General features: G+C 44.5%; 1 protein-coding gene across 2 annotated transcripts in view; it reads left to right on the top strand.

Moving 5' to 3' along the window:
- Positions 1-4287: 4287 nt before the first annotated feature.
- The window catches only part of CCDC88C (coiled-coil domain containing 88C), a 91679-nt gene continuing 70698 nt past the window's right edge, over positions 4288-25268 (top strand). For both annotated transcript variants that reach the window (XM_084522253.1, XM_084522252.1), the window contains exons 1-3: positions 4288-4592; positions 4690-4790; positions 12677-12785. In XM_084522253.1, the coding sequence (XP_084378379.1) occupies positions 4533-4592; positions 4690-4790; positions 12677-12785 (270 nt within the window). In that variant the 5' untranslated portion in view covers positions 4288-4532. The remainder of the gene's footprint in view (positions 4593-4689; positions 4791-12676; positions 12786-25268) is intronic.

The following is a 25268-nucleotide window of genomic DNA, read 5'->3' as shown; positions in this document are numbered from 1 at the left end:
GATCGGGCTCCATTATGACTTTAAAACCTATTAAACACCTTTCCCTCTCTGCTATTACTTCTAATTATGTCCTTGCTGATTCACCAGATGTGTAGCTTGTATGTTCCAGGACACAAGCCCACCACTTTGGCCCACCACTACCAGCCTTTGTGTCTCATGTCACTTCAGCTTCTAACTTCAGTGAATTTGTTCCATCCCCTTTCAGGTTCGTGAGCGCATTGGGGCTGCTGCTGTGGCATTCATTGCCTCCTTGAAGAAGTCATGTCAAGGAGGTTACGCCATCATTCCTGCATTTGCCTTGGGTGTGAGTACTCCTCTGTTGCTTTCTAGTTCTTCCAGAGAGAGAGACCACTGCTGTTCCTTCATCTCCTCCCTGTATCTTTTGCTCACTTATCTTTATTATTTGCCTCATGCATTTAACTCTGTATTTTTCTAGGGACCCAGACATCTATGAGATACCCAAAGTCTCTCCTCTTGTATTTTGGATTCTGTGTTATGCTAATCCTGTCAGGAGACTGTGCAGCTGGCCTAAATTTCAGCACTGAATGACCATCGCACCCTGTACCAAAGGTTAATGCTAGGTTTTCTGGGAGTTTCTCTCTGAATGTTTTCTTTCAGACCCCAGCCACAGAGCCTCAGTAAATCACCACCACCCCCCTGCATTCAGATTGATCTAAGGCACGTTAGCAAATATTGCTGGGGTTTTGTTTATGTTTGGGTAATACAGTTTTGTTTCTTTTTAATTTTCATTCAGATTTTTCTAAGACAGCTTTTTTACTAGCTGTCACCAAATAAAATGAACAAAATGGAAAAGCATATTTCAGAATCAGATATTGCAAGGGCCAAAGCTATCTCCTGGCCACCTTCCTTTTTCCCTGGCACTCGTTGTTTGCAGCTCCAGAGCCTATTTAAAGTAAACCTGCCCCACAGCTGAGAAGCTGGTTGACGAACAGTAGAGTCATATTTACAAGAAAGCTGCTTAACGACAGTCCCGAGCAAAGGAAGAGAATGAAGCCCTTTCCTGATTACCATGAGTTTAACTCCCGTATTGTAACCCTGTAAATTCTGTTATTCCCATCCCTCGGCAACTCGGGCTTCCGAGGGCGGTGAATGGCGGAGCTTTGTTGGTGGCTGTAGTGGTTGCCAGGGGACTGCCTGCGGACGCTGAATCACGCCATTTACAGTCAGCCTCGAGGAACATTTGGAAATGCTCGAGCTTCGAAATTTCCCTCTGTGGTCTGTGCTGCTGAGAGTCGAGTGCTTTGTGACTGTGAAGAGCGCTTTAGAAACACACACCGTGATAACAGGGGTGTTAAAAATTCTGGTGCCTCTAGCTGCTTGTACACTGATGGTGCTTTAAAATGTTGTGCTGATGCTTCTTGCTCCTCCGATGCTTGTGTTTTGAGTTAGGAGCTGTCAGTGCGCAAGTGGTGTGAAAACAAGTTGTTGCAAGTCACATTACATGCTACAAATGTGTATTTTCCACACTTGTTTGCTGTAAGAGGCATGGTTCTGAAATACAATTGTATTTGTGTATTTGAATCTGAGCTTTCCTGGATATATTAATTGGAATGTAATTTTTTTTGCCTGCTGTGTGAAGGCAGCAGCTTCAGGTGCCCCAGAAATGAGAACTCGGCCTGCAGTGGGAGCTTTCACAAGTGGTCTTTGATGAAAGCCAAGTAGCTAAAAGAGCTGACACCAGAAACCAGGTCACGGTTTGGAGAGAGCACCGCAGGCCGGGCTGGGGCTGACAGGGAGGGGACACAATTCCTGAGGGGAGAAAATAAAGAATTTGGCTTGGGGGCCAAGAGCGAGGGAGTCTCCTGGGCCTGGGCCTCCCGGCGCTCCAGGGCAGGCTCCGGGGCTCGGGCCCCACAGCCGGGCTGGCCCTGCCTCAGGCCGCGGGCCCCGCTCCCCGCAGCGTCCGGCCCCGGCCCCGGCCCCGGCCCCGGCCTGCAGCACCCGCGGCGGCCAGCGGGGGGGGCCGGTGCTGCGCCCAGGGAACGGGCCCGGGCCGGGGAACGCCACGGAGCGGGGCCGGGGCTGGTCCCGGGGCCGTGCCCCCAGGCCGAGCAGGCAACGTGCGGCTCCCGGCCGAGTCCTGCGCCGGGTGAGAAACCGGGGCTGTTGTAACTGTGCTCCACGGTGCAGGACGACCTCCCCATCCCTTAATTGTCTCACGGTTTGTGACCCCCATCTGACAAAGCAACTGTTCCTTGATTTTTAGGAGTTTCTGGAGGCTCCTACAAATGGGTCTGATTCAGGCTGTGAAAAGGAGGAAAATGTTCTAGCATTTGTATTCTGGCTTCTCTGAAGGGGTTGTGTATTTTTCAAATACTATTAAGTCTTTTTTCTTTTGACTATTCATTAACACAATCATCCTCCGCTGTAAGCGCCGCAACAGCTTTAAATTTTATTTAATGAAATATATTCACAAGACGGGAGATCACAAGGCTTGGAGAAGTTAAATTATAGCAGTCTGTCTCTCTGAAGTGTTGAGAAATAATTAATCATTCCCCTTCTCGACATACCTAAGCAGTTGTTACGCTTAAAAGCATGCTGCTTGTCCTTCTAGCTACAGCAGTGTCCCTGCAGCCCCCTTCTTTTTGCGGGCAGAAAAGCTGAGACAACATGATTCCCACAACACGAGGTAAGCATGATTTAACTGCTTGTACCCCCGGTACATCCTCTCAAGGACCGTGGAGAGAAGTGGTTGCACCAGGTTGTAAGGGGCGGCTCACAGAGGTCAGGTCTCTGGTATCGTGTTGGTCCACAAGGTTAAGGATCAAAACATGCCTTTATTATCATTAGCATGCTTAAATAGCACATTCACGAGCTAACTGAGGGCTGTTCCTGTATAATAAATGGGATCCATCCAAATGCAGACCTGGAGGTTTGGGCTGCCCCTGGTGTCTTTAATAAAGGCAGGGAGGTTTTCCTCCATGTATGCTTCCCCCTGTGGGGCTGGGCTAATGAAGCAGGCAGTGAGCAGGGGTAGTGCAGGCAGGAAGGTGCCATCTTCCCTCGGGCTGACCTCGCCTCAAAATGGCTGATGGGGGGTGACCAACTCGGGGCAACCCCTGCTCTCCAGCGTGGGGGAAGTTTCCCTTTCTCAGATGCCCACATGAGGTCTCACCACCCTCCCACTAATATATCTGTGATTTATTGCCATGTTTCCTGATTAACACTGACTCTACCTACACAGCTGCCTAAAATAAAGATTCTGGTGAAGCAACTCATTAAAACTGATCTTATGTGGGACAAGCAGGCTGCTGCAATGAACAACATTGTCTGTCACTCCGTAATGGATTGCTTACAAACTGCTCAGTTCCTACAGGCAAAACAACATCTGTCCCTCCTGACAGAACGGAGCTGCACACACGTGTGCCCACATCCCTTCTCGAAAACAGGGGTGGGAGATCCAGTGGTCAGTAAGAAAAAGAACTGCAGATATGATTTGCCTGATTTGGTAAGATCCAAAATGCGTTTTGTGAGCTTGCTGTGATTAAACAAGGCGTAGCCAAAATGCACTTTGGAGTGATTGATGCACAGAGAAAGACTTGTGTGTGACAAATAGAACATGCTTGTTCTGGGGATAAATAAAAGGGTGTAGTCATCCAAATACAACTAAGAAACAGAAAAAGTCTATTAGAATTACAGGAGAACCTCAGATTATCTGGAATTATTATTTTTTAACCAAAATAAGGTAAGTTCTGCTCCTCTCCCTTCCCCCCCCCCGCCCCGTGAAATAATTTGCCTGCTGAGCGATTGCTGCGGGTGCTGGGCAGCAGCGGGCCCAGGGGCTGCTAGCCACGGGCTGCAGCCACTAGCCAGGAGCCAGTAGCCACGGGCTGCCAGGCGCGGCCCCGCCGTGCTCAGCCCCGCCGAGCAGCGCTGTCCCCTTGGCAGCGCTGTCCCTAACAAACCACCTGATGCTGCGTGGGGACAGCCGAGTGCTGCTTGACCCTCGCTTCGTTTTACAGGCGGTGGGCGTGGGCTCGCGCACACCCCCCATTTTTTCCGAGATTTCCCCTTTTTGCCCGCTGGCGCTGAGCGGGCACTCAGCCGCCCCCGCACCCCCCAAGCGGCCACCTCAGGGCCGGCCGGGGGCACCCTCCGCCTCGCCTCCTCCCGCCCCCTCCCTCCCTCCATTGGCCCGCGCCGGCCGCTCGGCGGCTCCCATTGGCGGCGGGCGCCGCCCGTCACGGCGGCGGGGCTGTACTGGCCGGGGCGAGGCCGCGCCCCGCCGCAGGTAGCAGCGGGGCCGGGACGGGGCCGCGCCGCGCGGGCTCCGGGAGCGGCCCCGCAGGAGCCTCCGCGCCCACCCCCCGCGGGCGGCCGCTGCCTCCCCCCCTCAGCCCCCCGCCGCCATTTCCCGTCCCCGCTCCCCTTCGCCGCGCTCCGCCGGGCCGGGGGGCGATGAGGCGCGGCTCGCCGCCGCTGTAGGCGGGCGCTGCCCGGCGGCGGGGCCATGGGCTCGGCGCCTTTGTCTGCCGAGTGAGCCGGCCCCGCTGCCGCGCCCTCCCGGCGACATGGACGTGACCGTGTCCGAGCTCCTGGAGCTCTTCCTGCAGAGCCCGCTGGTCACCTGGGTGAGTCCGGGGGGCAGGCGGCCGCCGGGCGGCTCCCGAGGCACCTGCCTCGGCCGCGGCGCCGCTTTGCCCTCCTTCATCCTTCCCTCCCCGGCAGGTGAAAACCTTCGGCGCCCTGGCGAGCGGCAGCGAGGACAAGCTGGGCATGTACATGGAGCTGGCGGACGGCGTGCTGCTCAACAGGATCATGCTGCAGATGTGAGCGGGGCGCCGGGGGCGGGGGGGGGCTGCCTGCCTTTCGGAGGGGAACAAAAAGAAAGGGGCGAAACGCAGCCCTCCGTCCCCACCGGGTTTGCTTTTGCTGCTTCAGCTCCCCCTGGTTTTGCAGGGTTTTAGGCGGCTGCCCGGTGCTGAGCGTGCTCGTGCCCCTCGGGGGAGGCTGTGCTGCAGGGTAAATAAGGAAACGAAAGCGCCTCATCGGGTGAAGCTTTACTGGGGAGGTTGCAGCTGAAACGTGTCTATGTGGTCTTGTGAGATTTGGCGTTAAAAACAGGTTGGCAAAGGGAAAACTTCACTTTGGTAGCTGCTGTATCTCTCAGGCAGCGCTGTAGAGATACGTCTCGAGGAAACTTACAAGTAGGTTAAAAGCCCGAACTGAAAATAACTCTTTTCTGTTAACACTGAAGTAAATTGTCGCTAAAGCACCCATTTTTAACCACATCCTTTCCTGCCGCTGCTCTGCTGCGCGCAGATCCTGGCTGTTTCTGTTTCATCTCTGTAATTGCTTCTAAATACTCTGAAATGCATCTGATAAAGAGCTGGCAGGGAAAGGTATTTGACTTGCAGGGGAGGAAGCTTCCAGCTTCACCCAGTTCTGGCACTGCCCTCTTCACAGAATGAAACCGAGTAAGGCTCACCCAGTGACTTGTGATGTTAAGCCAACTTCAAGCACGTAAATGAAGAGCGTGTATTAGGTATTAGGGTCTTTAAATGTATTTTTTTTTTTTTAAGTAACAAAAAAGTATGAGAATCTATGCCCCACCTGCTCAAGTTGGCAAGTTCTGTTATCTTCTGGTACCTGGCTGCTCCAGCTCTAAAGACAATCGAGCTTTCTTCTTGTTTCGTTATTACTAACGGTGGAAATTCTGTACTGGAACTTGGACAGTGAAGCTTTGAAGGTGCAGATTCATGATTCAGAAAAGGACCCAGATCAGTCACCCCACTTGGGGTTGATGCAGTAGTGGTGTAAAATGGAGTAAAGTGCTAGTTGTAAAAAGAAGATGCAAATTCTAGCATTTCTGAGGAATAATTATGCTTCCAAAAGAGAACTTTCTGCAAATTGGAGCCTTGAGCATGAGCTCAAAACGCAGATTTGTACCTTTTCCAAAGTGTGGGAAACAGAACTTTGCACCAAACGCAGTGGTCATATATCAGAGCAAACCAACCAAAACGTCAAGGACCCACAGTGATTGTGAGTCTGCTGCAGATTTAACTAGACTGTCACCGTTCTCTAATGTGTGAAAGAATTAATTATTTCAAAACAAGGAAAATGAACTTAGTCACTCCCAATTTTGGTTACTAAATGGGCAGAAGATTTGTGATATTTAATAACTGTAAGATTCTGAAGCGAGTGATAGATTTGAGAAGTGCTTTATCGGTTGACATATACAATAAACAAACTTAAGTATTCTGTAATTGGCCAGTTGTAATATCTAAGGTGACATAAAGTTGTTCGGGTCTGTGGAGCAACTTAATGGTGCTGTGGGGACAGGGAGTGAGCAATAAAAGCTTCTTGAAATGAGGAATTTAAGTGTATCGACTAACAGTGCAGGGACGCTAGTTGGAGTTTTCTCAGTTATCATGTTGGTGAGAAATGCCCTGGCATGTTTACTTGCCTTAGGGAGTCAGGAAAGTTTGTTTCTTCCAGAAGATAGATCTCTGCCAGCAGTGCCACAGTGTTCTTGAGGGAAGCACACTCAGGACTGAGTAGGAAACTGACCCATTATTCTCAATTGAAGCTTTTTTTCCCCTTTTTAGGCAGCTTTGGCAGTGTTTCTAATGATGGCGGGGGAGCTTGAAATTAAGACATTTCTACTGAGAGCCTGAAGCTGTTTAACTAAGGAAAGATCCTGGCTGGATTTATGTATTCTGACTGAGCAGGGTGCTGTCTGTGACCTTCATTTGTTCTGACCTAACCTTTAGAACTTGCAATGCAATTACTCCTTAACCTGTAGATTGGGAAGGCTTTTCAAGGAGTGTTTCTGCCCTGCAAAGCTTTCAGAATAAAAAAAAAATAAATGTGTTTTTAAAATGCTTGCTCACCAGTTTGGCAAGCCTTGGTCCCTGAGGATGACTCTTAGTGCTTGGCTTGAGATTTGATCCTGGTGAAATTGTATTAATGAGGGCCTTTAAGAAATATGATAGAATTTGGTATGCCATGATACCCTTCATTGCCTGAAAGCACGTGTGCCTGCATACATGTGCGTGCATGCAGAGAGTCAAATAGCTGCCCTCATGTTGTGGGTAGCTGTATTTCTTGCCTGTGTGTTGTTTCAGTTTTAGTTATTCAGGTTACTCTGTTTGCCTACTTACTGCAGCACAAATAACACGGGCATATGACCCTACATCTAGACACCGGGTGTGATGCAGTGCTTTGCTGCAGACCAACAGGTTTCTTCTGATGAAGGTTTCAGAAGCCAAATTCTTTTGAATTTCCTTATTAAAACTAAAATGCTTGTTGTCCTCCAGCTAAGCAGAGTTGAAGTTTCATACGTGGCTAGAAAGTCTGGTGGCTCTGTGAAGAAATCCAGATATACCTGTTGAGAATGAGTTCGCTCAAAAGCAGGGCTGTTTGAGGTGCAGGGAGGGCTGTACTAGTTCAGTCACTCTCCAGTTCCTGTTGTAATAGGTTGGATTTCTCCCAAGTCTGTCAACTTGGAATGGGTGGAGAAGATCCCAATGCTGTGATGTTGTGGCGTTGATGTTTTTTAGATAGTGGGTTCATATCAGCAAGGCAACCATGTCACTGGGGGGGTGGTAGGTGACGCTTGTCCCTCTTCCTGCCTGTTGGGTCCCTGCTGTGTGGAAGGAGTGAAAGCAGGGCTGTGTCTTCACCCTGTTCTCCTTAGAGATGAAGCAGGCTGTGGCCGTGGCCTGGTCAGTAGACAGCCAGCTGCTGGGCTCTGCTGCATGGCTTTTTTAGATGACCCCTAATGGCATGAGACCCTTCTAAAAAGGTAGCTAGAGATTGCCTCGCTTTGAATTGTGGTGTTTATACAGGTAAATCCAGTAGGAAGAGGCATGCAGCAGCCTTTGGATTCCCGCTTGTATCTTAAAGACTTAACTTTTTCAAGTCATTTTGCTGTAAATGGGTGGTTTCCTCTTCCTGTGTTCAGTCCACGTGTCTACCCCAACGTGTTCGTGCATGGAGGCCGCGTTGACTTTGCACATTTACAGTGGCAGGTTAACGCTCTGTGTGCGGAAATGCTTACGTGAATGTTCATAGCGGATCTGCTGTGTTTCTGGCAGATCTGTGTGTGTCAGGTAAATGAGCTTCTCTGTGGGCAAATTCTAAAGAACTATCGTAGGTGGTTGTGTATCACTTCCTGGTATGAAAGGAGCACGTGGTGACACTGAATAAACTGCCTTCAGCGTTACGGTTGCAGCTGTGGCATAATACCCCTGAGTGTAAGCAAATATTTACCCTGTTTAACTTCTTATTGGAAGCTCTATTTGGGAAATTATGTGAGGGGTTTATATGTGCAGGCACCTCAGCGCTCTAATATTGACTTGTTCTAATCCCTCTGACTGACTGTAGGTTCTGCGTTCCTGTTAAAACGTTCAGGAAGCAGAAGTGTGTGTCAGGAATACATCTGATTAAACCATTTGTATTAAAACCACATAAAAGTTCACAATAATGGATTTCTTGATTTCATTTGCAGCTGCCTCGGTGTGAGGTAGTCACTCTGCCTTCTTTAATTTAGACCTCGTGACAGGAACAGCCAAGGGGCTGGTGCCTGCTTCTTGTGGTTTGCAGCAAGCAGCATGAGGAATGGGCAGCTAAAGATACACATCTGTTCAACTTAAAATCACGTTTGAGCTTTCTTCCATTTCTCAGGCAATTTAGAATCCCCTCCAGCCTTCAGTGTCCTCGTTCCTCCTTAAGTTAGAGGAGGAAAGAGAATTATACGAGAATTGGGCTAACTCAGGCCTGGTGCATTTGGGGTCAGCGAGCTCCCTGCGGAAGGAGGTGCAGGTGCTGGCTGGGGACACAGATGCGGGACACACCTGGCATTCTGATCTGTGCTGACATTTGATGACCCTTCAGCCTTTGAGGGCTTCCCCATTAATTACCTCAATTATTTGTCAGAAACTGCTCAAATAGGACTGTCATTTTGAATGCTAGAAACAAAATACATGTTTTTTCCCTGATTTGTTGCTTGTAGTTGATTAATTAGTGGCTTAAGGGGGTGAGCATTCAGGCACTGGTGCTGACAGCCCTACATCCTCTGAGCTCACAGTTCAGCTCCCACCTCTCTGCCCTTCCTTTCCTCTTTTTCAGGCTTTTTATAGGGGTGAAGGCATACAGATCAGAGGACTTATTTGAAATGCTTGTGTATACAGTGAGGCCTGAGACCTTCCTTCTGGTGGTTTGGCTTGTTTTTTTTACTTGTTTGGTGAGAGCCGCCCATGGTCACGCCTGTCACACTGCCTCCGTCCTATTTAGTGAAGGTCTTTGATCGTGAGGAGTAGGTGGTTTTTAAAAAAACATCAGGGCTGCAATTTTTATTTTTGCATAAGGGAAAGATGAAACATCAGAACTGGAAAAAAGAAAATCTCATTGAGGTTGGTTTCACTGATTTCCTTCAGATACATTCAGACACTGATTCTTTTGGTTTATCTGGTTACTGCTGCCAAATATCCCTCTTCAGTTTTCAGTGTGACTGCTGGGAAGAGTTTCTGCCAATAAAGCTCATTTATGAAGGAGCGTCACTAACTGAACAAGGCTATAATATGTGCAGTGCGGTACCAGCAGCGCTGTGTATTCAAAGATAGAAATTTATTTAAGCACAGAATTTGCCTCTTGTTGTGTGATTTTAGCCAGGCACTTTTACCCATTTCGGACTTTGTTTCATCTTCCCACCTTCCCCTGCAGGTTGTGCAGTCTGTGGTGTTTTGAGTACGTTGCTGTCTCTGGCTTCTTAGCTCCTCTGTCTCGTGCACTGAAGTCATCTTTGCTTCTCTTGAGGTTGTGGCTGTGGGATGCTTTTGGCACCTCATTCCTTCCTAGGCTTTCTCTCACCATAAGCAGGACACCTCAGACCTGCTGTGTCAGCGTGTTGCCCCTTCTGATCCAGGGCTTAAAATAATAATTTGAAGAAAAGGATGATTAAGAAGCAGTGGGATGTTGATTGATGAGAAGGAATTGTTGGTTTTCCCTGTGGAGACAATAAGCCATGTGGTGGTTTGAAGTATGCAGTGCTGGCCTTCCATAGCTTGTGCAAAAGGGTCCTTTCTGAAGGCATCTGCAGTATGAATTTAGCTATACAGCATATTCAGCAATCCCAAGAGTCATTTTGACTTCTGTGTCTGTGAGGAGAAGGTGGGATGCCACCCGGGCTGCACTTGGCTCCAGGTTAAGAGAACTCTGAGGTCAGGGCATTAAAAGCTCTTAGAGCAACTGATTACCTTTAATGAAGATGATAGGATTTGCCTCAGAATTGCTTCTGGGGGCCCTTGCTTGTGTTAGTTAAGGGATGACCAGCTTCAGTGCCAAAAGACAAGCAGGTCTCGTGTTGAAAGCAGGATTTTTCTGTCTTAGCTGCTTGTGAAAGCCAAGTCTGTAACTGCTGAAGAAATAGCCTCTCCTCTGCTGTGTCTGGTGGGTGTGTTTTGTGGCTTTTGCCATGTTTTGTGAGTGTTTGGGGAGCGTTGTTTTTAAACAAGCTTTTTCTGGCTCATCTTCCAGTCCTGCTGGTGCACCTTGGGGCTGGAGTTGTGGTTGGGGTGGCCCAGCAGGAGCTGCTGGGTGCACCGTCTGGCTTTGCATGGCATCTGAGGGGCAGGGGAAAGGCAAGGGGGGCTTGGAGGCTGAGGCAGCATTTTAGAAGAAATGAATTTCAGGGCTGGGGAAACTTAGGGGGAAGAGAAAGCAAACCTGAAGTGGTTGAGTCACCGGAACTGCTGTACAGAGGGGACTCAGAGTTAACCACTTAGTGCTATCTCCAATATGTGTACGAAGTGTATTGTTGTGAAATTGTAGGATTTTATTGTTTAACAAAGTGCTTTTTAGCAGATAATGTGTGAAAACAGCAGCATTTTCTTTCCCCATTGTTCAGTACGGCAGCTGCTGCCAAATAGTTGAGGCTTTCTCTTCCTGGCTGTAGACCTGGCTCTGCTGTCTGCCTGTGGAACAGGGGAATTTCAGCTTGCCCTTCTCCTTGGCCAGCTTCTCTCTACTGAAAGTTTCTTCCCTTTTAGCTTCCTGGTTTGTTGTCATGACCTTGCCTAGAAAGGCTAAGCTTCCAGCTTCCTTCAGGATCGAATTCTGTCAACATCTGCTCAGAGAGCGCTTGGAGACACCATAATCTCCAAGCCATTTACACGTCCCTTGCTGTGTTGCTGAAGACCAGTATTGCCAAGCAATGTCTGTGTATGGCTTCCACACCTCTATCTGAGCATCAGTGAAATGGAATTGTTCACACTTCTGGTGTGTGAAAACCAGAAACTGTTTGGAAATCCTTAATACAGATTTTACTCTAAAAGCTTGCTAGGCTTGCCTCTGTTCTCTTTTTTCATACTTGGTTACAGTACCAATCAGCACCGCAAATCCTTTCCTGGTGTAAGGGCTGTGGAGAGCCCTGCCAGCTTACATCAGTAAACTGTTTGAACCCTGGTACATCAGCTCTGTCTCTGATTTTATCTGCTGCCAAGACAGTCTTCTTTCTGTCTCTGGAATCTCCCTCTCTATATTTATACATAAAGCACTGCTTTCACTAGAGGAGTGCTTTGGGATGATTGTGCATTTGAAAAGAAATGTAAAAGCTCTCTGACATACTCATGTAAACTTCGAAAGATAATTTTTAAAAATAAATACTGGATCAGTACCTCTCTTATTTCCTTGTCAGTGCTAGAGTTCAATATTTGGCCCTGGAAGAGCTGTGAATGGCTTAATTAACAGCCAAAGCAGGGCTCTGGGAGGCAGGTGTTTGGATTGCCTAGGAGTTTGCTGATAAGAGCCTTTATTATGGGTAAATGCTTGGCTTTGATCTGTGGTATTGGCAGATAAAGATTTTCAGGTTTTCTTGCCAACGTGTTAGGGTGCGCACAGAGGATCTGACGTACATATATTAATCATTTGCAGCCTTTTGCCTTTTTTAATGTCAGAAGTAAAATTGCCTTGGGTACAATTTTGACTGACTTACACTAAAATCTGACAAAAGCTTTAGATCTTTCCCTTATCTTCACACGACTTTTTTTTCCCTTGTCCTAGAATCATATGCCTTTTTGAGTCAATATTTATTTGAAATATAAAAACTTTGAAGCCTAGAAAAAGAAGACTTGAAGACTAGAATTAGAGCTGTTATTTATGGCACGTGATATATGAGAGAGAATCTAACATGATGATTTGGATGTAGTAAAAGTGCAGTGCTCCTTTTTCCCTCCAGTTCCTTAGTGTGTATAATATACCTGCGTTTTACAGTTTGCAGGGTGATCATTGATCAGGGGTTAACACCCTCCTCTAGTCCTAAAACCCTAAAGCCAAGGTTTAGTTGTCTTCTCTAGGCTTCCCTTTCTTTGGATAAGATAAAACCATTATTAACGAAGACTGTTTCAGTTTAGTGTGCACACACTAAATATGCTCTATGCTTCAAGGAAATGTAGGGAAGGAAGGAAGCTGCCCTGAATTGCTGTGTGTTAACTTAAAGTAGGTGGCATGCAGGAAGACTTCCCAGTTACACATAGGTCCAAAGGTAATGAGCTTTCTGTGTCATGAATTAATATATACGTGTCACGCATACTTATGTCAGTTCATTTAATGAACAAGTATTTTAAGGGTCTTCCTAATAGTGCATTAAGGAGATGTTAAGTTTTAGAACCAAGAAAATGAATAATAATTGATTTTATTTTTCTTCTGCTCGTAGAGATCCTCGGCCAACCAACCAACGTGTTAACAAGCACGTGAATAATGACATCTATCTTCGGGTTCAAAACCTGACCATTTTAGTCAGAAACATTAAGACTTACTATCAGGTAAGATTTCTGCTCTTTGCTCCTTGGTCTGTGGTGATTGTTTTATTGTTTCAGTTAATGCAGGAGCTCGTGGCTTGAAAAGAAACTTTTCACGGGAAACAAGAGGAAGTTATGCTAGTGTAAAAGTATTTTCAGCCATGCTTTCCTTATCAAATAACACTGTGCCTACCTTCTGTATCCCCCATGGCTAGAGGCTGTGCTTCTGCCCACACTCTTATCTCTTATTTTTTTTCACTTTTTCGTCAAAAGAAGGTGTGCTTGGAGGCTGTGATACCTCTTGGTGATACATGTAGTAGATAGACTCTTGTGAAGGTGGGAGAGCTTTACTGAAATTGGTAGTGCTTTTGGGTATAAAATGTGTATAAAACAAGTAAATTTCTCTTAACAGGGTTGCCACCAAAATTCATTATGTGGGATTATCTTCAATGCTAGATTTATATACAAACACAAATTTATATATTAGGAAAAATGAATTTGATCTTATTTTCAAGACAGACTTCATGCACTGTAATTTGTTTTTGTTTTTTCCTTTTCCTCATCTTTATGTGTTAAGCTAGTTGTAAGTTCTGGCCACCTTCTGCTTGATCAGAATTAAATGCAGTAACAACTGTAAATTCTCACAAATAGTGCACTTCTTAGGCGACACCCTTGAACCGACCGTCAGTGTTCCTCTACTGTAACGGTGTTCTCCTAAAGCCAGGGTGGTGACAGCTGAGCAGTTCTGTGGCCTGAGATATGTGTTGGGGTCTGCTGGAAAGCCATAGGAGTGAATTCAGTTGCTCTAAATAGAATTTCAGCATGCACACTGTTGTGTATATTTTGGCTCCTTGCTGAGAGAAGTAACTGTTCTGCTGTTGCCTTTTATACAAGTTTTGCCAAATTTGAATGTTGCATGGTATAAACCAGATGGGGGAAAAAAAAAAAAAAAAAAAAAAAAGGATTGTTGAAATGCTCCTGTAAATATGTCTCAGTGGACATTTTGCCCTATAATGGGCAAAACTAAACTGAGTGTGCTAATCCTGGACACCTTGCTTTTTCTGTACATACAGAAGAGAGATTGTGTACTCTGTCTTCAAAATACAGAAAAGATGCAATGCTTAACCACAGTAGTGTCTTTTGATGCCACTGTCTTCCAGAGCCCCACCTACTGCTTCCCATGTTATTGCCACTCTGCTTCTGGATTTATTGCAGAAAGCCTAGTGGAGAGAGAGGGACTTGTGAAAAAGTCACGTGGATGACTCTTCATGCAAGTTCTAGCTGTATGAGGAAAACGGAGGGTGTGGCTTAGTTTTGAGCTGTGGGAGGACACTGTATTTCTGAAGACATCTAACCTGTGTCTCCGTTGTTGAGAATAGGAGAAGCTGATACAATGTGATGTCATTCCTAAGGCTTGTGACTTCTAATGGGAAATTCCATTTGGTCATAATCAGAAGCTGAAGCTTATTTTTTCAGTTTCTCTGCTACCCACTGAACAGTGTTGGTGTATACAGAGTCTACAGTGAAAAAGGACTAAATGTGGGGACAGTAGACACGACTAAGCTCTCTCCTTCCTTCCCCATCCACTCAAGATTTACATTCTGAGAATCTGGTTCTTCAGGTCTTGAAACTCTAAGGCTTTTTATTCATATGAGTTCTTTGTCTTGATAATCTGACCTCTTTTAATAGTATATGAAGAGAGAACAGATTCAGAAAAAAAAAGAAATGTGGTTCACAATTGTGTGATATGTTCTTTGGTGTCTTGTTGACCTAGCTGTTGGGCTGTGTAATCATAATCCAATAAAGATAGGAACTGCTGAAATAGGTTAAGATGCAGAGTTTTCGATTAAAAACAGTAGTTGAGGCTTTCAGGAGGCAAGGAGTGATATACCTCTTGTAGCCCAGAAATTAAGTACTATCAGTCTTGCTGCCTGAAGACTACGTATACTATATGTGAACAGAGCAGTCATGAGAGCTGATCATTATTTGCATTTGCTCCTGAGAATGTGTGATTACAGCAGAGCTTCAAATAAAACTAGTCTTTCGGTGATGATGACACTGTATAAGAAATTTATTTGTCCTTGTCACTGTCAGATGTTCAGGGTCAATCCAAGATTTCAATGCCAATCTGAGGTTCCCTTTCTTGTGATGCTGTGTGTGGCCTTCAGCTCACAGTAGTTTGGGAGGAGTTAACACCATCTATACTGTAACTGAGTTCTCTCTGCGATTGATGTAGAGTACATCACCTATGTACTAATGTTAGATATTTAGAGGGCTTCTATTGTTTTAGGATTTGAGATAGTTTTGATTAGTGTTTTTTCAACACGCAACTAAACTTTTTAATATATATGGCTTGGAATATCTATTGTTGGGCCTTTTCTAAATATTAGAGGTTTTTTTTTAAACGGGTTGAAGTTGTGTGCATTGTTTGCAGTAATATTGATATATTAGACAAGGTTAAAGTGAAAATTCACACGTTGTGAATTTTTGTTGCAGACTAAAGTGGGAGGGAAAAGTTCCTGACAAACAATGGGAACATGAACTTGCTGCTTCCTCAAGGGAAGCGAGCTCTAAAAATACAGTGTTGGCCTTGACACTTTACATTCCCTTTCACTTAACGGACCCGAGTCAAGTTTATGGCTTAGTTACTGAATTTGGTAGGCTGGGTCTCCTAGAATGAGAAAATGTCTCTTCATGCTGTACAGAGGGACACTGGTAGGAACAAAGGAGTATTGGTCTCTGTGCGCTAGGCGGGAACAATCAGAGAGATGGCATTAATTCATGGTACTGGAATCCATGTATCTGAGGAAGGTGACATCAGTGGCTACTAAAATAAATCTGATATTCAGAAGCTAAGTGACACTTCAGATCATAATTGCAATGAAGAAGCGCCTTTCCAGTTCAAATAACCTCTCATTTTTGGAAGCTTGATAGCTGAATTTGTTCATTAATAACTTCTTAGAATTACCTTGTCCGTTTTCACGTACACAAAACCTGATTGTTGATGGCTGTGAAGATAAATGTTAAGACTTTTAAAATGCGGATACAACATTGGTTGCTACAGTTGTATATATATTACATACATATAAGTATATATGCATGTATATACAATATATGTATATATACATATATAAAAATATATATATACACATGTGTATTTATATATATATATATAAATATATAAATATATATATTTATAGCCAGGTATGTAAGAATGGTTACTCTTGGTAACAGGCAATAACATCTCTGTATTTCTTGCTGTTTGAGCACTTGCACTTTGCAGGTTTGTTGCTGGTCTGAGAGCCTTCTCTTTGGAAATGAGGCAAATTACTCATTTTGCTGTGGGATTTCTTGAGAGTTCAAAGGAATCTGTCATTAACTGTGTTTAATAACTGCTAAAGCACTGGGCTGCTGGAGAAATGGCTGGCCATAAAACTTCTGGAGTTGGTGCTGTGCCTTAGCAAAGGGCTGAGCAAGGCAGAATGTGTCTGCTGCTCACAGTATGAGGTTTATGTGTCTCGTCTTGTTCAGACTGAATTGAGGCCCTTTAAGCCAAAATTGAGAACAGTTTTTTGTGGAACAGCACGGTAGAGTGAGAAACAGCCCCTGCCTGAGACTGCATTGAGGATGTTGGTTTAAAGGGTCACCAGAGAGCTGAGTGTACCGGAGAAGGGACACTTGCCCGCTTTTCACTGGGATGGATGTGCATCCTCAAAGGGTGAAGCCTACCCCCATAATACTGCAGCTAACCTGTGTATGTGGAACTGACTGACCCGCTGCCTTGTGCTGGTAACACGATTGGGAACAGCGGTCTCATGCTGACACTGGCATGCCTGGCATGACAGAGGTGAAGTTACCTTGCTATTCCTGAGCGCTCTCTTCACCTTGAAATGTTTCTGTTATGGGCTTCCGTAAGGAGCCACTGCTCCAATTAAATTGGCTTGAAAACAGTTCAGGTGCAAGTATCACAAAACCTAGCAGTTTGGCCTCACTGAAATAAATGTGCTTGACCCAGGTTCACACTGAGTCGTGTCCTTAATTGCCCTGATACCTTCTGCTGCTTTTCTGGAGGTTGATTAATCCCAGCTGTGGCAACTGACTTCATTGTGGTGTGCAACTGTCACTGCTTCTGGCAGAGTTTGTTAGCAATGCTTAAAAACAAAATAAACCCACAAACTGCAGCAGCCTGTGCAGGAGTTACTGTTGCTGGTTCTGTCCAGTCCAACAAGGAAAGGAGAAAGCTCGAAGATTGGGAGTGTTGGCCCATCTCTTTGCCATGCTGCAGAGAATGTGTAAAGCCTGTGGATGCTGGTACTCAAACTGTCTGTGTGTGAGGAGCTGTCCTGATCTCCACAGTGCTTGGAGAACATGCTCACACTCAGTTTTGGAAGAGACTTAGGCAGGCTGGGAGGGGAATCGTGAAGTGTCTGTGTTGTGCTTCCTCTACTTGTGTGTCAGTGCTTGGATTCAAGAGTTTGTTTTTTCTAGCAACTAAAAATCACTTTGATACCAGTTTGCTTAAAAAATAAAAGAAAGCTAAATTAACAGGATTGATGTCAGCTAGTTTCTTAGCCTTCAAAAATGCCGGTAATCCCTCTAACTGTATATGCTGTACTCTCAAGCAAAAATTCCTGCAATTTACATAAAAACTTGAAGCTAGTGGAGAAGAGAGGGGGGAAAAAAGAATGTTATCATCCTTTGGCTCAGCGCATTCATGGGTATGATGACCACAGACAGAGCATGTGGAGAAGAAATGCTACAGTGTGATCATGGCCGTGTGTGTTGCCTGTAGTTCCTGTAGTTGTGGCCACTGATTGCTTAGCAGATTGATTCATGTTTCTAAATAGGTTGGAAATATATCTTTATTGAAAAATTAAAAAAAAAAAAAGCAAGCCTATTTGTAAGAGTTCTGAACTGAGATATGACTGAGGCCTGTGCATCGATAAAGGCTTGAGTAAGAAACTCCTATCCCTTAGTATTTTTATTAAAGCGAGAGTATGGGGGAGTACGATGGAGACATTCACTGAAGTTTTAGACTTGCTATCACCTCAAATCCTACCCTCCATGCCTAAACTAACTTAGCTGGGCGCAAAGAGAATGGTGAGCAATGATGCCATACTTCCTAAGGCGTGTCTCTCAGGCCGGTGTTCTGCTTTTACTTGTCTGCTCCATATTGCTATAAAACAAGTACAAGCAGCAGGGGTTTTTATCAGGTAAGTAACAATGTGCAGATGAATTAAAAGGAGTTAGCTGCCTGGAAGCTTGGCTGTCGCTGTGGGCTCTTTGGTACTGGGGCTGTAGTAGTGCTGTGACGGTAACCTCCATCGCAGAGGGGCAGTTCTGTCTTCAGGCTGGGTCAAAAGCTGTTCTCCCTGTGGGTCAGCTGAGGTCTCACAATACCAGTAGCTTCCAGATCAATAAACAACTGCTGCTTCTGTAGCTGAAGCACTGAGTCAGGTTGAGAGCTCTTGGTTGGGCTGCAGAGAGGAGTTGAAGCTTTGAGCTCCAGATTTGGGCACAAGTTTTGAACTGGCAACTGTATTGGAGCTATAAATAAAGTCCTGGAAGTGGCAATGTCCTTTTCTGTGAGCTGAAATCTTTCCCTACTAGGCAGGCTAATTCTAGTGGCCTAGGAATCCAGTCTTTAGCAAAGCAAACACGAAAATGCTAGAAATACACATAAATGCCCATTTTCTGAAGTGGAAAAACATCCCTCTCTCTGAGGGGAAGGATTCATGCTCACAGTGGCCTACTGAATTAGATGATAAAACTGAACTTGTATTTTTGCTAATCTTGCCCATTTGCTGTGTTAAATACAACGTGCCTGGGTGACTGCTTTTCTTTGATTCCTGTTCCCTAGAAATCTTAATTTAGCAACTTGGCAGTGTGTGTGTGGGGGAGCCTTTCATCATCTCAGGCTTTAAATTCCAAGATTATTAACCCAGAATGTCAAGAGCAAGACATGAAAAGCTTCACCAGATAAGCTCTTTCTAATTCAAATACTTTGCTGATCTCATGCACTCTTAAGTGTACATTCTCTCCCTTTTCTGTCTAGCCGAGTGGGCTGTATGCATACAGCCTCCTGAATCATGTCTGTGTGGGGAGCTGCGTTGGTGCACCTACCACAGGTAGCATACAGGTTTCTGCGGCCTTATGTTGGCAGCTGCACATACAAACAATGATGAGGAGCCACTGAGGTGCTTTTTTTAATATAAGTGTACAGTAAGTAAGTTAGGATAACAAAGAAGTCAGTACTAAGACTCTGTGTTGGAGATGCTCAGTGTTTCACTAAGGCTGAGACTGGGGAGATGCTGCCCCAGTTGCTGACGTGACCTGGAGTGTGATGTTGTCAGCACCACGTTTGTTTCTGCTCCTATTTTTCGTTTAATTTTGCTAGTCAGTTTGAACATGCCACAGGCGCAGACTCTTTGCATGTGTGTTTATGCAGTGCTTAGCTCCAAGAGGCCTTCTTGGTTCTGCAGCAACAAATATTTTTGGCTGGGTTTTCTGTTCTGCAGTAGCATGATCACAAAACGTGAAGGTTGTACACAAGGCTGGCATTGTGAAGTTGGGCAGTTATTGCAGTGGTGGGTGCTGGGCACGTGAATTACTACTAGCCATGGGGTGGGTGTCCTGGGGGATGCCAAACTGGTGATGTGGCCTCTCCGCCTTGTGCCTTTGCCTGGAAGCAGCAGCACTGCTCTTCTGCCAGTGGAACGTAGGACCCATCGCCAAGATTGTAACCTTTTTATGTAGGTCCTGCTATCAAGCATTTCAGAGAGAAAAGAACTGGCAGACAGAACCATTTCTTCCCTGGAGCTGAAATAAATTTCTGCAGAAGTCAGTTTGAAAGGTTCCCAGTGCTGTGAGAGCTACCATCTCAGGTGGTTAGTGGTACGCTGTTGGACGCCTCATTGGGATGACTGGCTGTGATTCTGGGATGCATTTCAGCTGATACATTTAATTGTGTCAGAAAGTTTAATGGAGGACTGAGCTTTAAAAGACACATCTTTCCCCCAGAGGCTCCGTGTATATTTTAATACTGAATGAAACAGTGACCTCAAACAGATGGAAGAGAATAGGTTGGCGTTTAAACTACTTTATTGCCTGTAATTTCCTGGAGCTACGATATGGGAGAGGACAGAATAGGCTGTTGTTGCTTCCCTTAATAAGCTAGAAGGGTGTGAGCTCCTGGTGCAGACAAATGAAGAAACCTAGTTAAGGAGAGAGGAACAGTGTCCTAAAACAGAAATACGTTTATTTGTGTGGTGGTCAGAACAGTGGGGCAGTGTTCACAGGTAGGGTTCAGAGTGTTGTCAAAGGCTGGTTGTCAAAGATGTGACTTAAAAGCATCATCTGTTAGTGCAGGCTGGCTGGGGAAGGGAAGGTGTCAGCTACTGGCACTACCTGCTTCTTGGTCTGGTCCCCAGGTTTTTAATACATTTTTGCTGGCATAAAAGAACAGAGTGAAGATGACCCTATCATATACAGGACTGACCGCTGTAGAGGCATAAGTACAGGGGCAGAATCAAATGGAGGCAATCTGTAGAAGTTTCACAGTATGGAATAGCTCCATACAGCAGTATTTACTTTACACCTGCCCAAACTTAAAGCCAATGTCCCATTTTGTGTCAGCTGAAATTTTGCTGATGAGAACTGAGTTTTTTTTTTTTTATAGAGGCTGACAATTTCAGGTATGTTGGAAACTGGGCTGCTTGCCCTTTGATAATAGGTTTGAGATTTATTTTTGCTAAAAGATTGTAATGAAAATTAAATAGTGCATTATTGGTTTTGTTTCTGTAGTGGATTCGGTGTCATTTAGACCTTTTAAAAAAATATTGAAAGAGACGAGAAGATAAATTCCACAAAAATGTAAGGTATTGCAAAACAAATCCCCGAATTGCATGGCAGTTCCTTAAACAAGGGATTTCTGCTTTTTAAGGGCATGTAGCAAATCAAGGTGATTTATTTTCTTATATTTGCACATTCTGTCTGTAAAGGCATTCTTTAATCCAGGGTGGCTTCCATTGAGATTGTCACATGCCGCGCTGTGGCACACTGGCTTGTGTCCTCAGTCTTGCTCTTACACAGCCCTGTGTCTGGGGTAAGGTTTGGGGTCAAGGCTCGTTCCTGTCAGTTCCAGAGACATCTCTGACCCTGTTGAGCAAAGATATCATTGCTCTGCATCTCAATCAGCAGGCCTGGGCTTTCTGTTCTAATTGCATGTAAACAGCTTTTGTTAGAAAGGTTTGTAACAAATGCACCTTACCACACACTGCTTTTCTTAATAGTTTTTTTATACTTTAAACAGTACTTTTCTACACTGTCTTGATGTGAGGCGGTTGCTTGTGCTGTGTTTGAAAGCAGCAGGGATCATCATTTTGAAGGAGCAATCATCAGTTTCAGAAATTAATGGGAGATCTCAGAGCATTTTATTCAAGTGCAGAGCTGCATTTCCTTCTGAAAACCAAGTTTGGGTTGCTTGCTAAAGGTCTGCTTGAGCTTTGTGTTGACCCTCGGGACTTCCAGCAAATGTGAGTGCTATAGGGCAGAGAAAACCTGTGGAGGCTGTGGAGTTGGCTGCAGGAATGGCTGCATCTGGCCTGCAGAGCTCCTTCTTGGTTCCGAGGCAGGAGCAGAACTGGCTGCTGGGGGAGGTTTTAGCATGCTTGTCACCATGCTGAAGACAAACCACAGGAAAGGGTGTATTTCTTTCTTTACGCAGGGTGTACGGGCTTTACAGCAGCATAAAATAGGGAAGACATCTGCTTGTGAACACACTGAAATTGCAGTGCTGTCACTCGCTGCTGTATGCATCTTCCACTTGCAAATTATGTTTGTTTTCCTATAAGGAAGGATTTAAAAACAAACAAACAAACATCTCCTCTATAAAGAGTAGATAAAGCAGATTTTTGGTTGTGCACTAGACTCATTTTCACAGCTATTTAGGTGAGCAATTTGAATATAAGCCACGTGAGAGCTGCTGCCTCTCCTGTTTCACATTATGATTGAGAGAGAGCTGAAGGGGAGTTAAGCTCTTAAATTCTGCTGGGTCCTCATATGGCCACTAAAAATGCCTAAATAAAAACCTGCTCAGCAGACTGAAATGGTCCCTGTGGAGCTGTCACTTGTCTGTCCTCTTTCATAATTAGCATAATTAAAAGTCTCTAGATGCTTATTTAATTTTATTTTTTTTTTAGACTGAGAATGACATTGCTAGAGCCTGTTAGGTGATCAAGATAAGTGACAGGCATCTGCTCCTTTGGGGGTGACAGTGGGGAAGACTTGTAGCCTTTGTACAAAGGAAAATCTGGTATGAATCCCATTTAAGTATCTTGGGGTATTTAGTATTTTAAAAACTTTTAAACAACAATAGGTAATGGTTTTCCTCTAGAAAAATGTCACTTTTGATCACTGGCATTAAAGAATTAACTTTAAGAAGGTCTAATTAATCTGCTGTGAAGTTTAGAAGCAAAAGAAGAAAAAGAAGTTCTCTGTGGCACCCTAAGTAGTTTTTCTGTTGTTTTTTAATGGTGAATGGATATGTACTATATCCACTGGAAAGGTATCTGTAAGGGTGTCTGACATCAATTTCGTATGCAGAAAGCCCTGTTTGTTTGGTGTGCAGTGTGTTAGAAGAAAAGGGGAGGGTCGTACTGAGGTTAATGCCTGGTTTATTTTGGAGCAGCTGTGTTGCAGTAAAACTAAGTGGCTGGAGTCCCGGGGGAGGCATAAGCATTTACCACTAGAAACTGGAAGGAGGTGAATTTCTCTTTAAATTTTGATATTAAATGAAGAGGTTTTTTTTATATTAAATGCAGAATTGAAGGATCACTTCTCAGGATACAGATCACAAAGAAACAGGATCAGTCCTGAGAAGTTATCTTAAAAGTGAAGTACACTTCACTTGTTTTTAATAAGACTTCTAATTTGACTAGTCACCTTGAATCTCTCAATACTGTAGTCACAATTCAAAGCAGAACTGCAGTTTAACTACAAGGAGTTTCCTTTTAATATAATCTGTTTCTTTTTTGCTCCTTGGATTTTGATCCTTCAAAAAGGGGGAAAAACAATCACCCTTTATATTGTTTTTAATACAAAAGAGCTGTGTCAGTATCTTTTTTTGTCTTTGTTTCCAAGATTTGTGGCAAATACTTATCTGAACAGCATGTGTATATGTCTTTATAGTTGTACAAGCAGAAGGTACGATTTGGTAGTGGAGGACTACAAAAGCTGCCATTATTAGAAGCCTTGCTTACACTTCAGTGCTCTGACGCTTAATCTGGCTCCCAGATTCCAGTCATGCAGAAGAAACAAAACCAGAGTGCTCCATTTTAATCTCAAGCTTGGGTGAGCTGCCCTGTGTTTCTTCCAGTATGCATTTCCTTTGTAGCCTGAGCCAAGATCTTGATTTGGAAAGGTGATTTTGATCTCCCCTTTTCACTTAGCCCTTTCTCTTTATAAATTACTGAGTCTGCATACTCAGAATTGAGGGATTCAAATTTCAGATATTTTGTTACTGCTTGAAGTCTCCTCTCAATAAGATTCAAAATCAGTTCGGCCTCTCCTTTTTTAAACCTTCTCAGTTGCAATTGCACTTTCTTTTTATGGCGTAGGACCCGATTATAAGCAGTACTGACTTGATGCAACTAGAGACGCTGAGCACCTTGCAGATCTTTAGGCGGTTTTGCTTTGATGCCCTTGGACGTTGTGAAACCAAAGCCGGCTGCCAGATCGAGGTTTGTTTTGGCTCTTCTCCTTGACAGCGTGCTGCAGCCTCCACCAACGCTAAGGTGCTTATTGCAATTTGCCAGTACTTGGAGACTGCAGTGTTTAGCAACCATCAGACGCCCACAGAAGGTCCCATCCTGACGTCTTCTCCCAGCCTTGAACTGCTCAGAGAGCTGCGTCCAGCTCAGGGCTGGGCTGGGCTGCCTCAGTGAAAGGCAGCAGGTTTTCTTGCTGAACCACTCTTTGCTTCCAGCATGCAGGCTTTGCAGTCAGAAGTATACTCTGCTGCCCATTTATAAAGGACAAATTGCTTGAAGTTGGTTTGATTTGTTTTTATAAACAAGTAGAAATGCGTTTGTAACCAATGGCTTCATCCCTTTTGATGCTCAAATTTATAACCCTTAGCATCCAATTCATTAAGATAAAACCAACTTGATCTTATTGATACGGAAGTCTCTGCAATCAGGCTGCTTTAATCTTAATTCCTCAAAGGCCTCTGTAATCCAAGAAAGTTAATAGGGAAGAATAATTTAGTTGACTACATGCTATGGAACAATGCTTAAAATACAAACGGGTTCCTGATTCCCTCTGCTTTTTGTAACAGATTATGATACAAGGCCCAGTTTACAATTTGAGTATAAGCTGGGATTTTGGCTGCTCCACCAACTGTATTTAATACACAGAGCTCTGAAGGAGGAGAGAAGCAGCTATATTAAATGCAGCACAGTTGTTTAAATGAGCTTTTTATAAAGTAGTTTTTTAACATACTGCTGCAGTACCATGAAAACATAGGCTATAGCTTGCCAGTTGGGTACATTGTACTTTCACGTGCGTGAATGTGCTGTTCTAGAGCAGTTTGCTGACCGGTGTGCCGATGGACGTCGTCAGGTTAGCCCTAAATTTAAGCCACTACAGCCACTTTTTGGAGTCACGCTTTGGGCAGTTTGTGGTTTTGTGTGGTGTAGCTGCTGGAGAGGTGCAACTAAAATGTGTGTGTAAGCCAAGAAAAGGTGGGGAAACACTCAATCCTTGTCATTTTAGCCCAATGTTAAGCCATATTTAAAAACAAGAACAAAAGGAAAAACAAACTTTTATTGAAGATTTACACTGAAGTCTGCTTTTTTTGAGCGGTCTCCTTTTACTTTTTTCTCTTAAGTAAGAGTAACCGCACCGTGTGGCTATATGCTCTGGCCTCACAGTTGCTTTCTTGCCATTCTCTGTCTGCTGCTGCCAGTGATGGGGAGTGGTTGACAGCCTCAATATTATTTCTCTGGGCTGTGCACAACTATTGTTTTTCTTCACTGGGATGTTAAGGAACAGTTCCTGGCCTATACAGTACCAACGCATTGTGTACAACCAAGTGTACAAGTGTGGACATGACTTTCTCACCAGGGATGACTGTTTTACTGTCCAGTTGTCCTGAGAGCTATTGGGAAGTGCACCTGGGTCTAAAGGAAAGTGCTGAAACTGCAGAATATTTCATACCTATCAGCGCAGTTGTGAGATGTTTGAGGTGTCCAGTTCAACAGTTGTCTAATGTTTGAAATAGACATTTATGATTCTACAACAACAAAAAACTGCTATGAATAAATAGCATGTTTTTTTAAAAAAAATCCTTTTCATGTGCTGTTTAACTGTTGTCTTATTCCACTTTTAACTAGGACAGTGATTATTTTTCCCTATTTTCCACCCCTATCCTACTTTCCCACCCTTGAAGTGAGATGTTTAATTTGGTCTGAAATGTTTTCTTTGGTGCACTTCTAAGAAAAGCAAAAG

The sequence above is a fragment of the Aythya ferina genome (genome assembly GCF_964211825.1).
Source record: "Aythya ferina genome assembly, chromosome: 5".
Taxonomy (NCBI): domain Eukaryota; kingdom Metazoa; phylum Chordata; class Aves; order Anseriformes; family Anatidae; genus Aythya; species Aythya ferina.
Note: the sequence above shows the minus strand (reverse complement) of the source record. Positions and strands in the feature narration are given on the sequence as shown.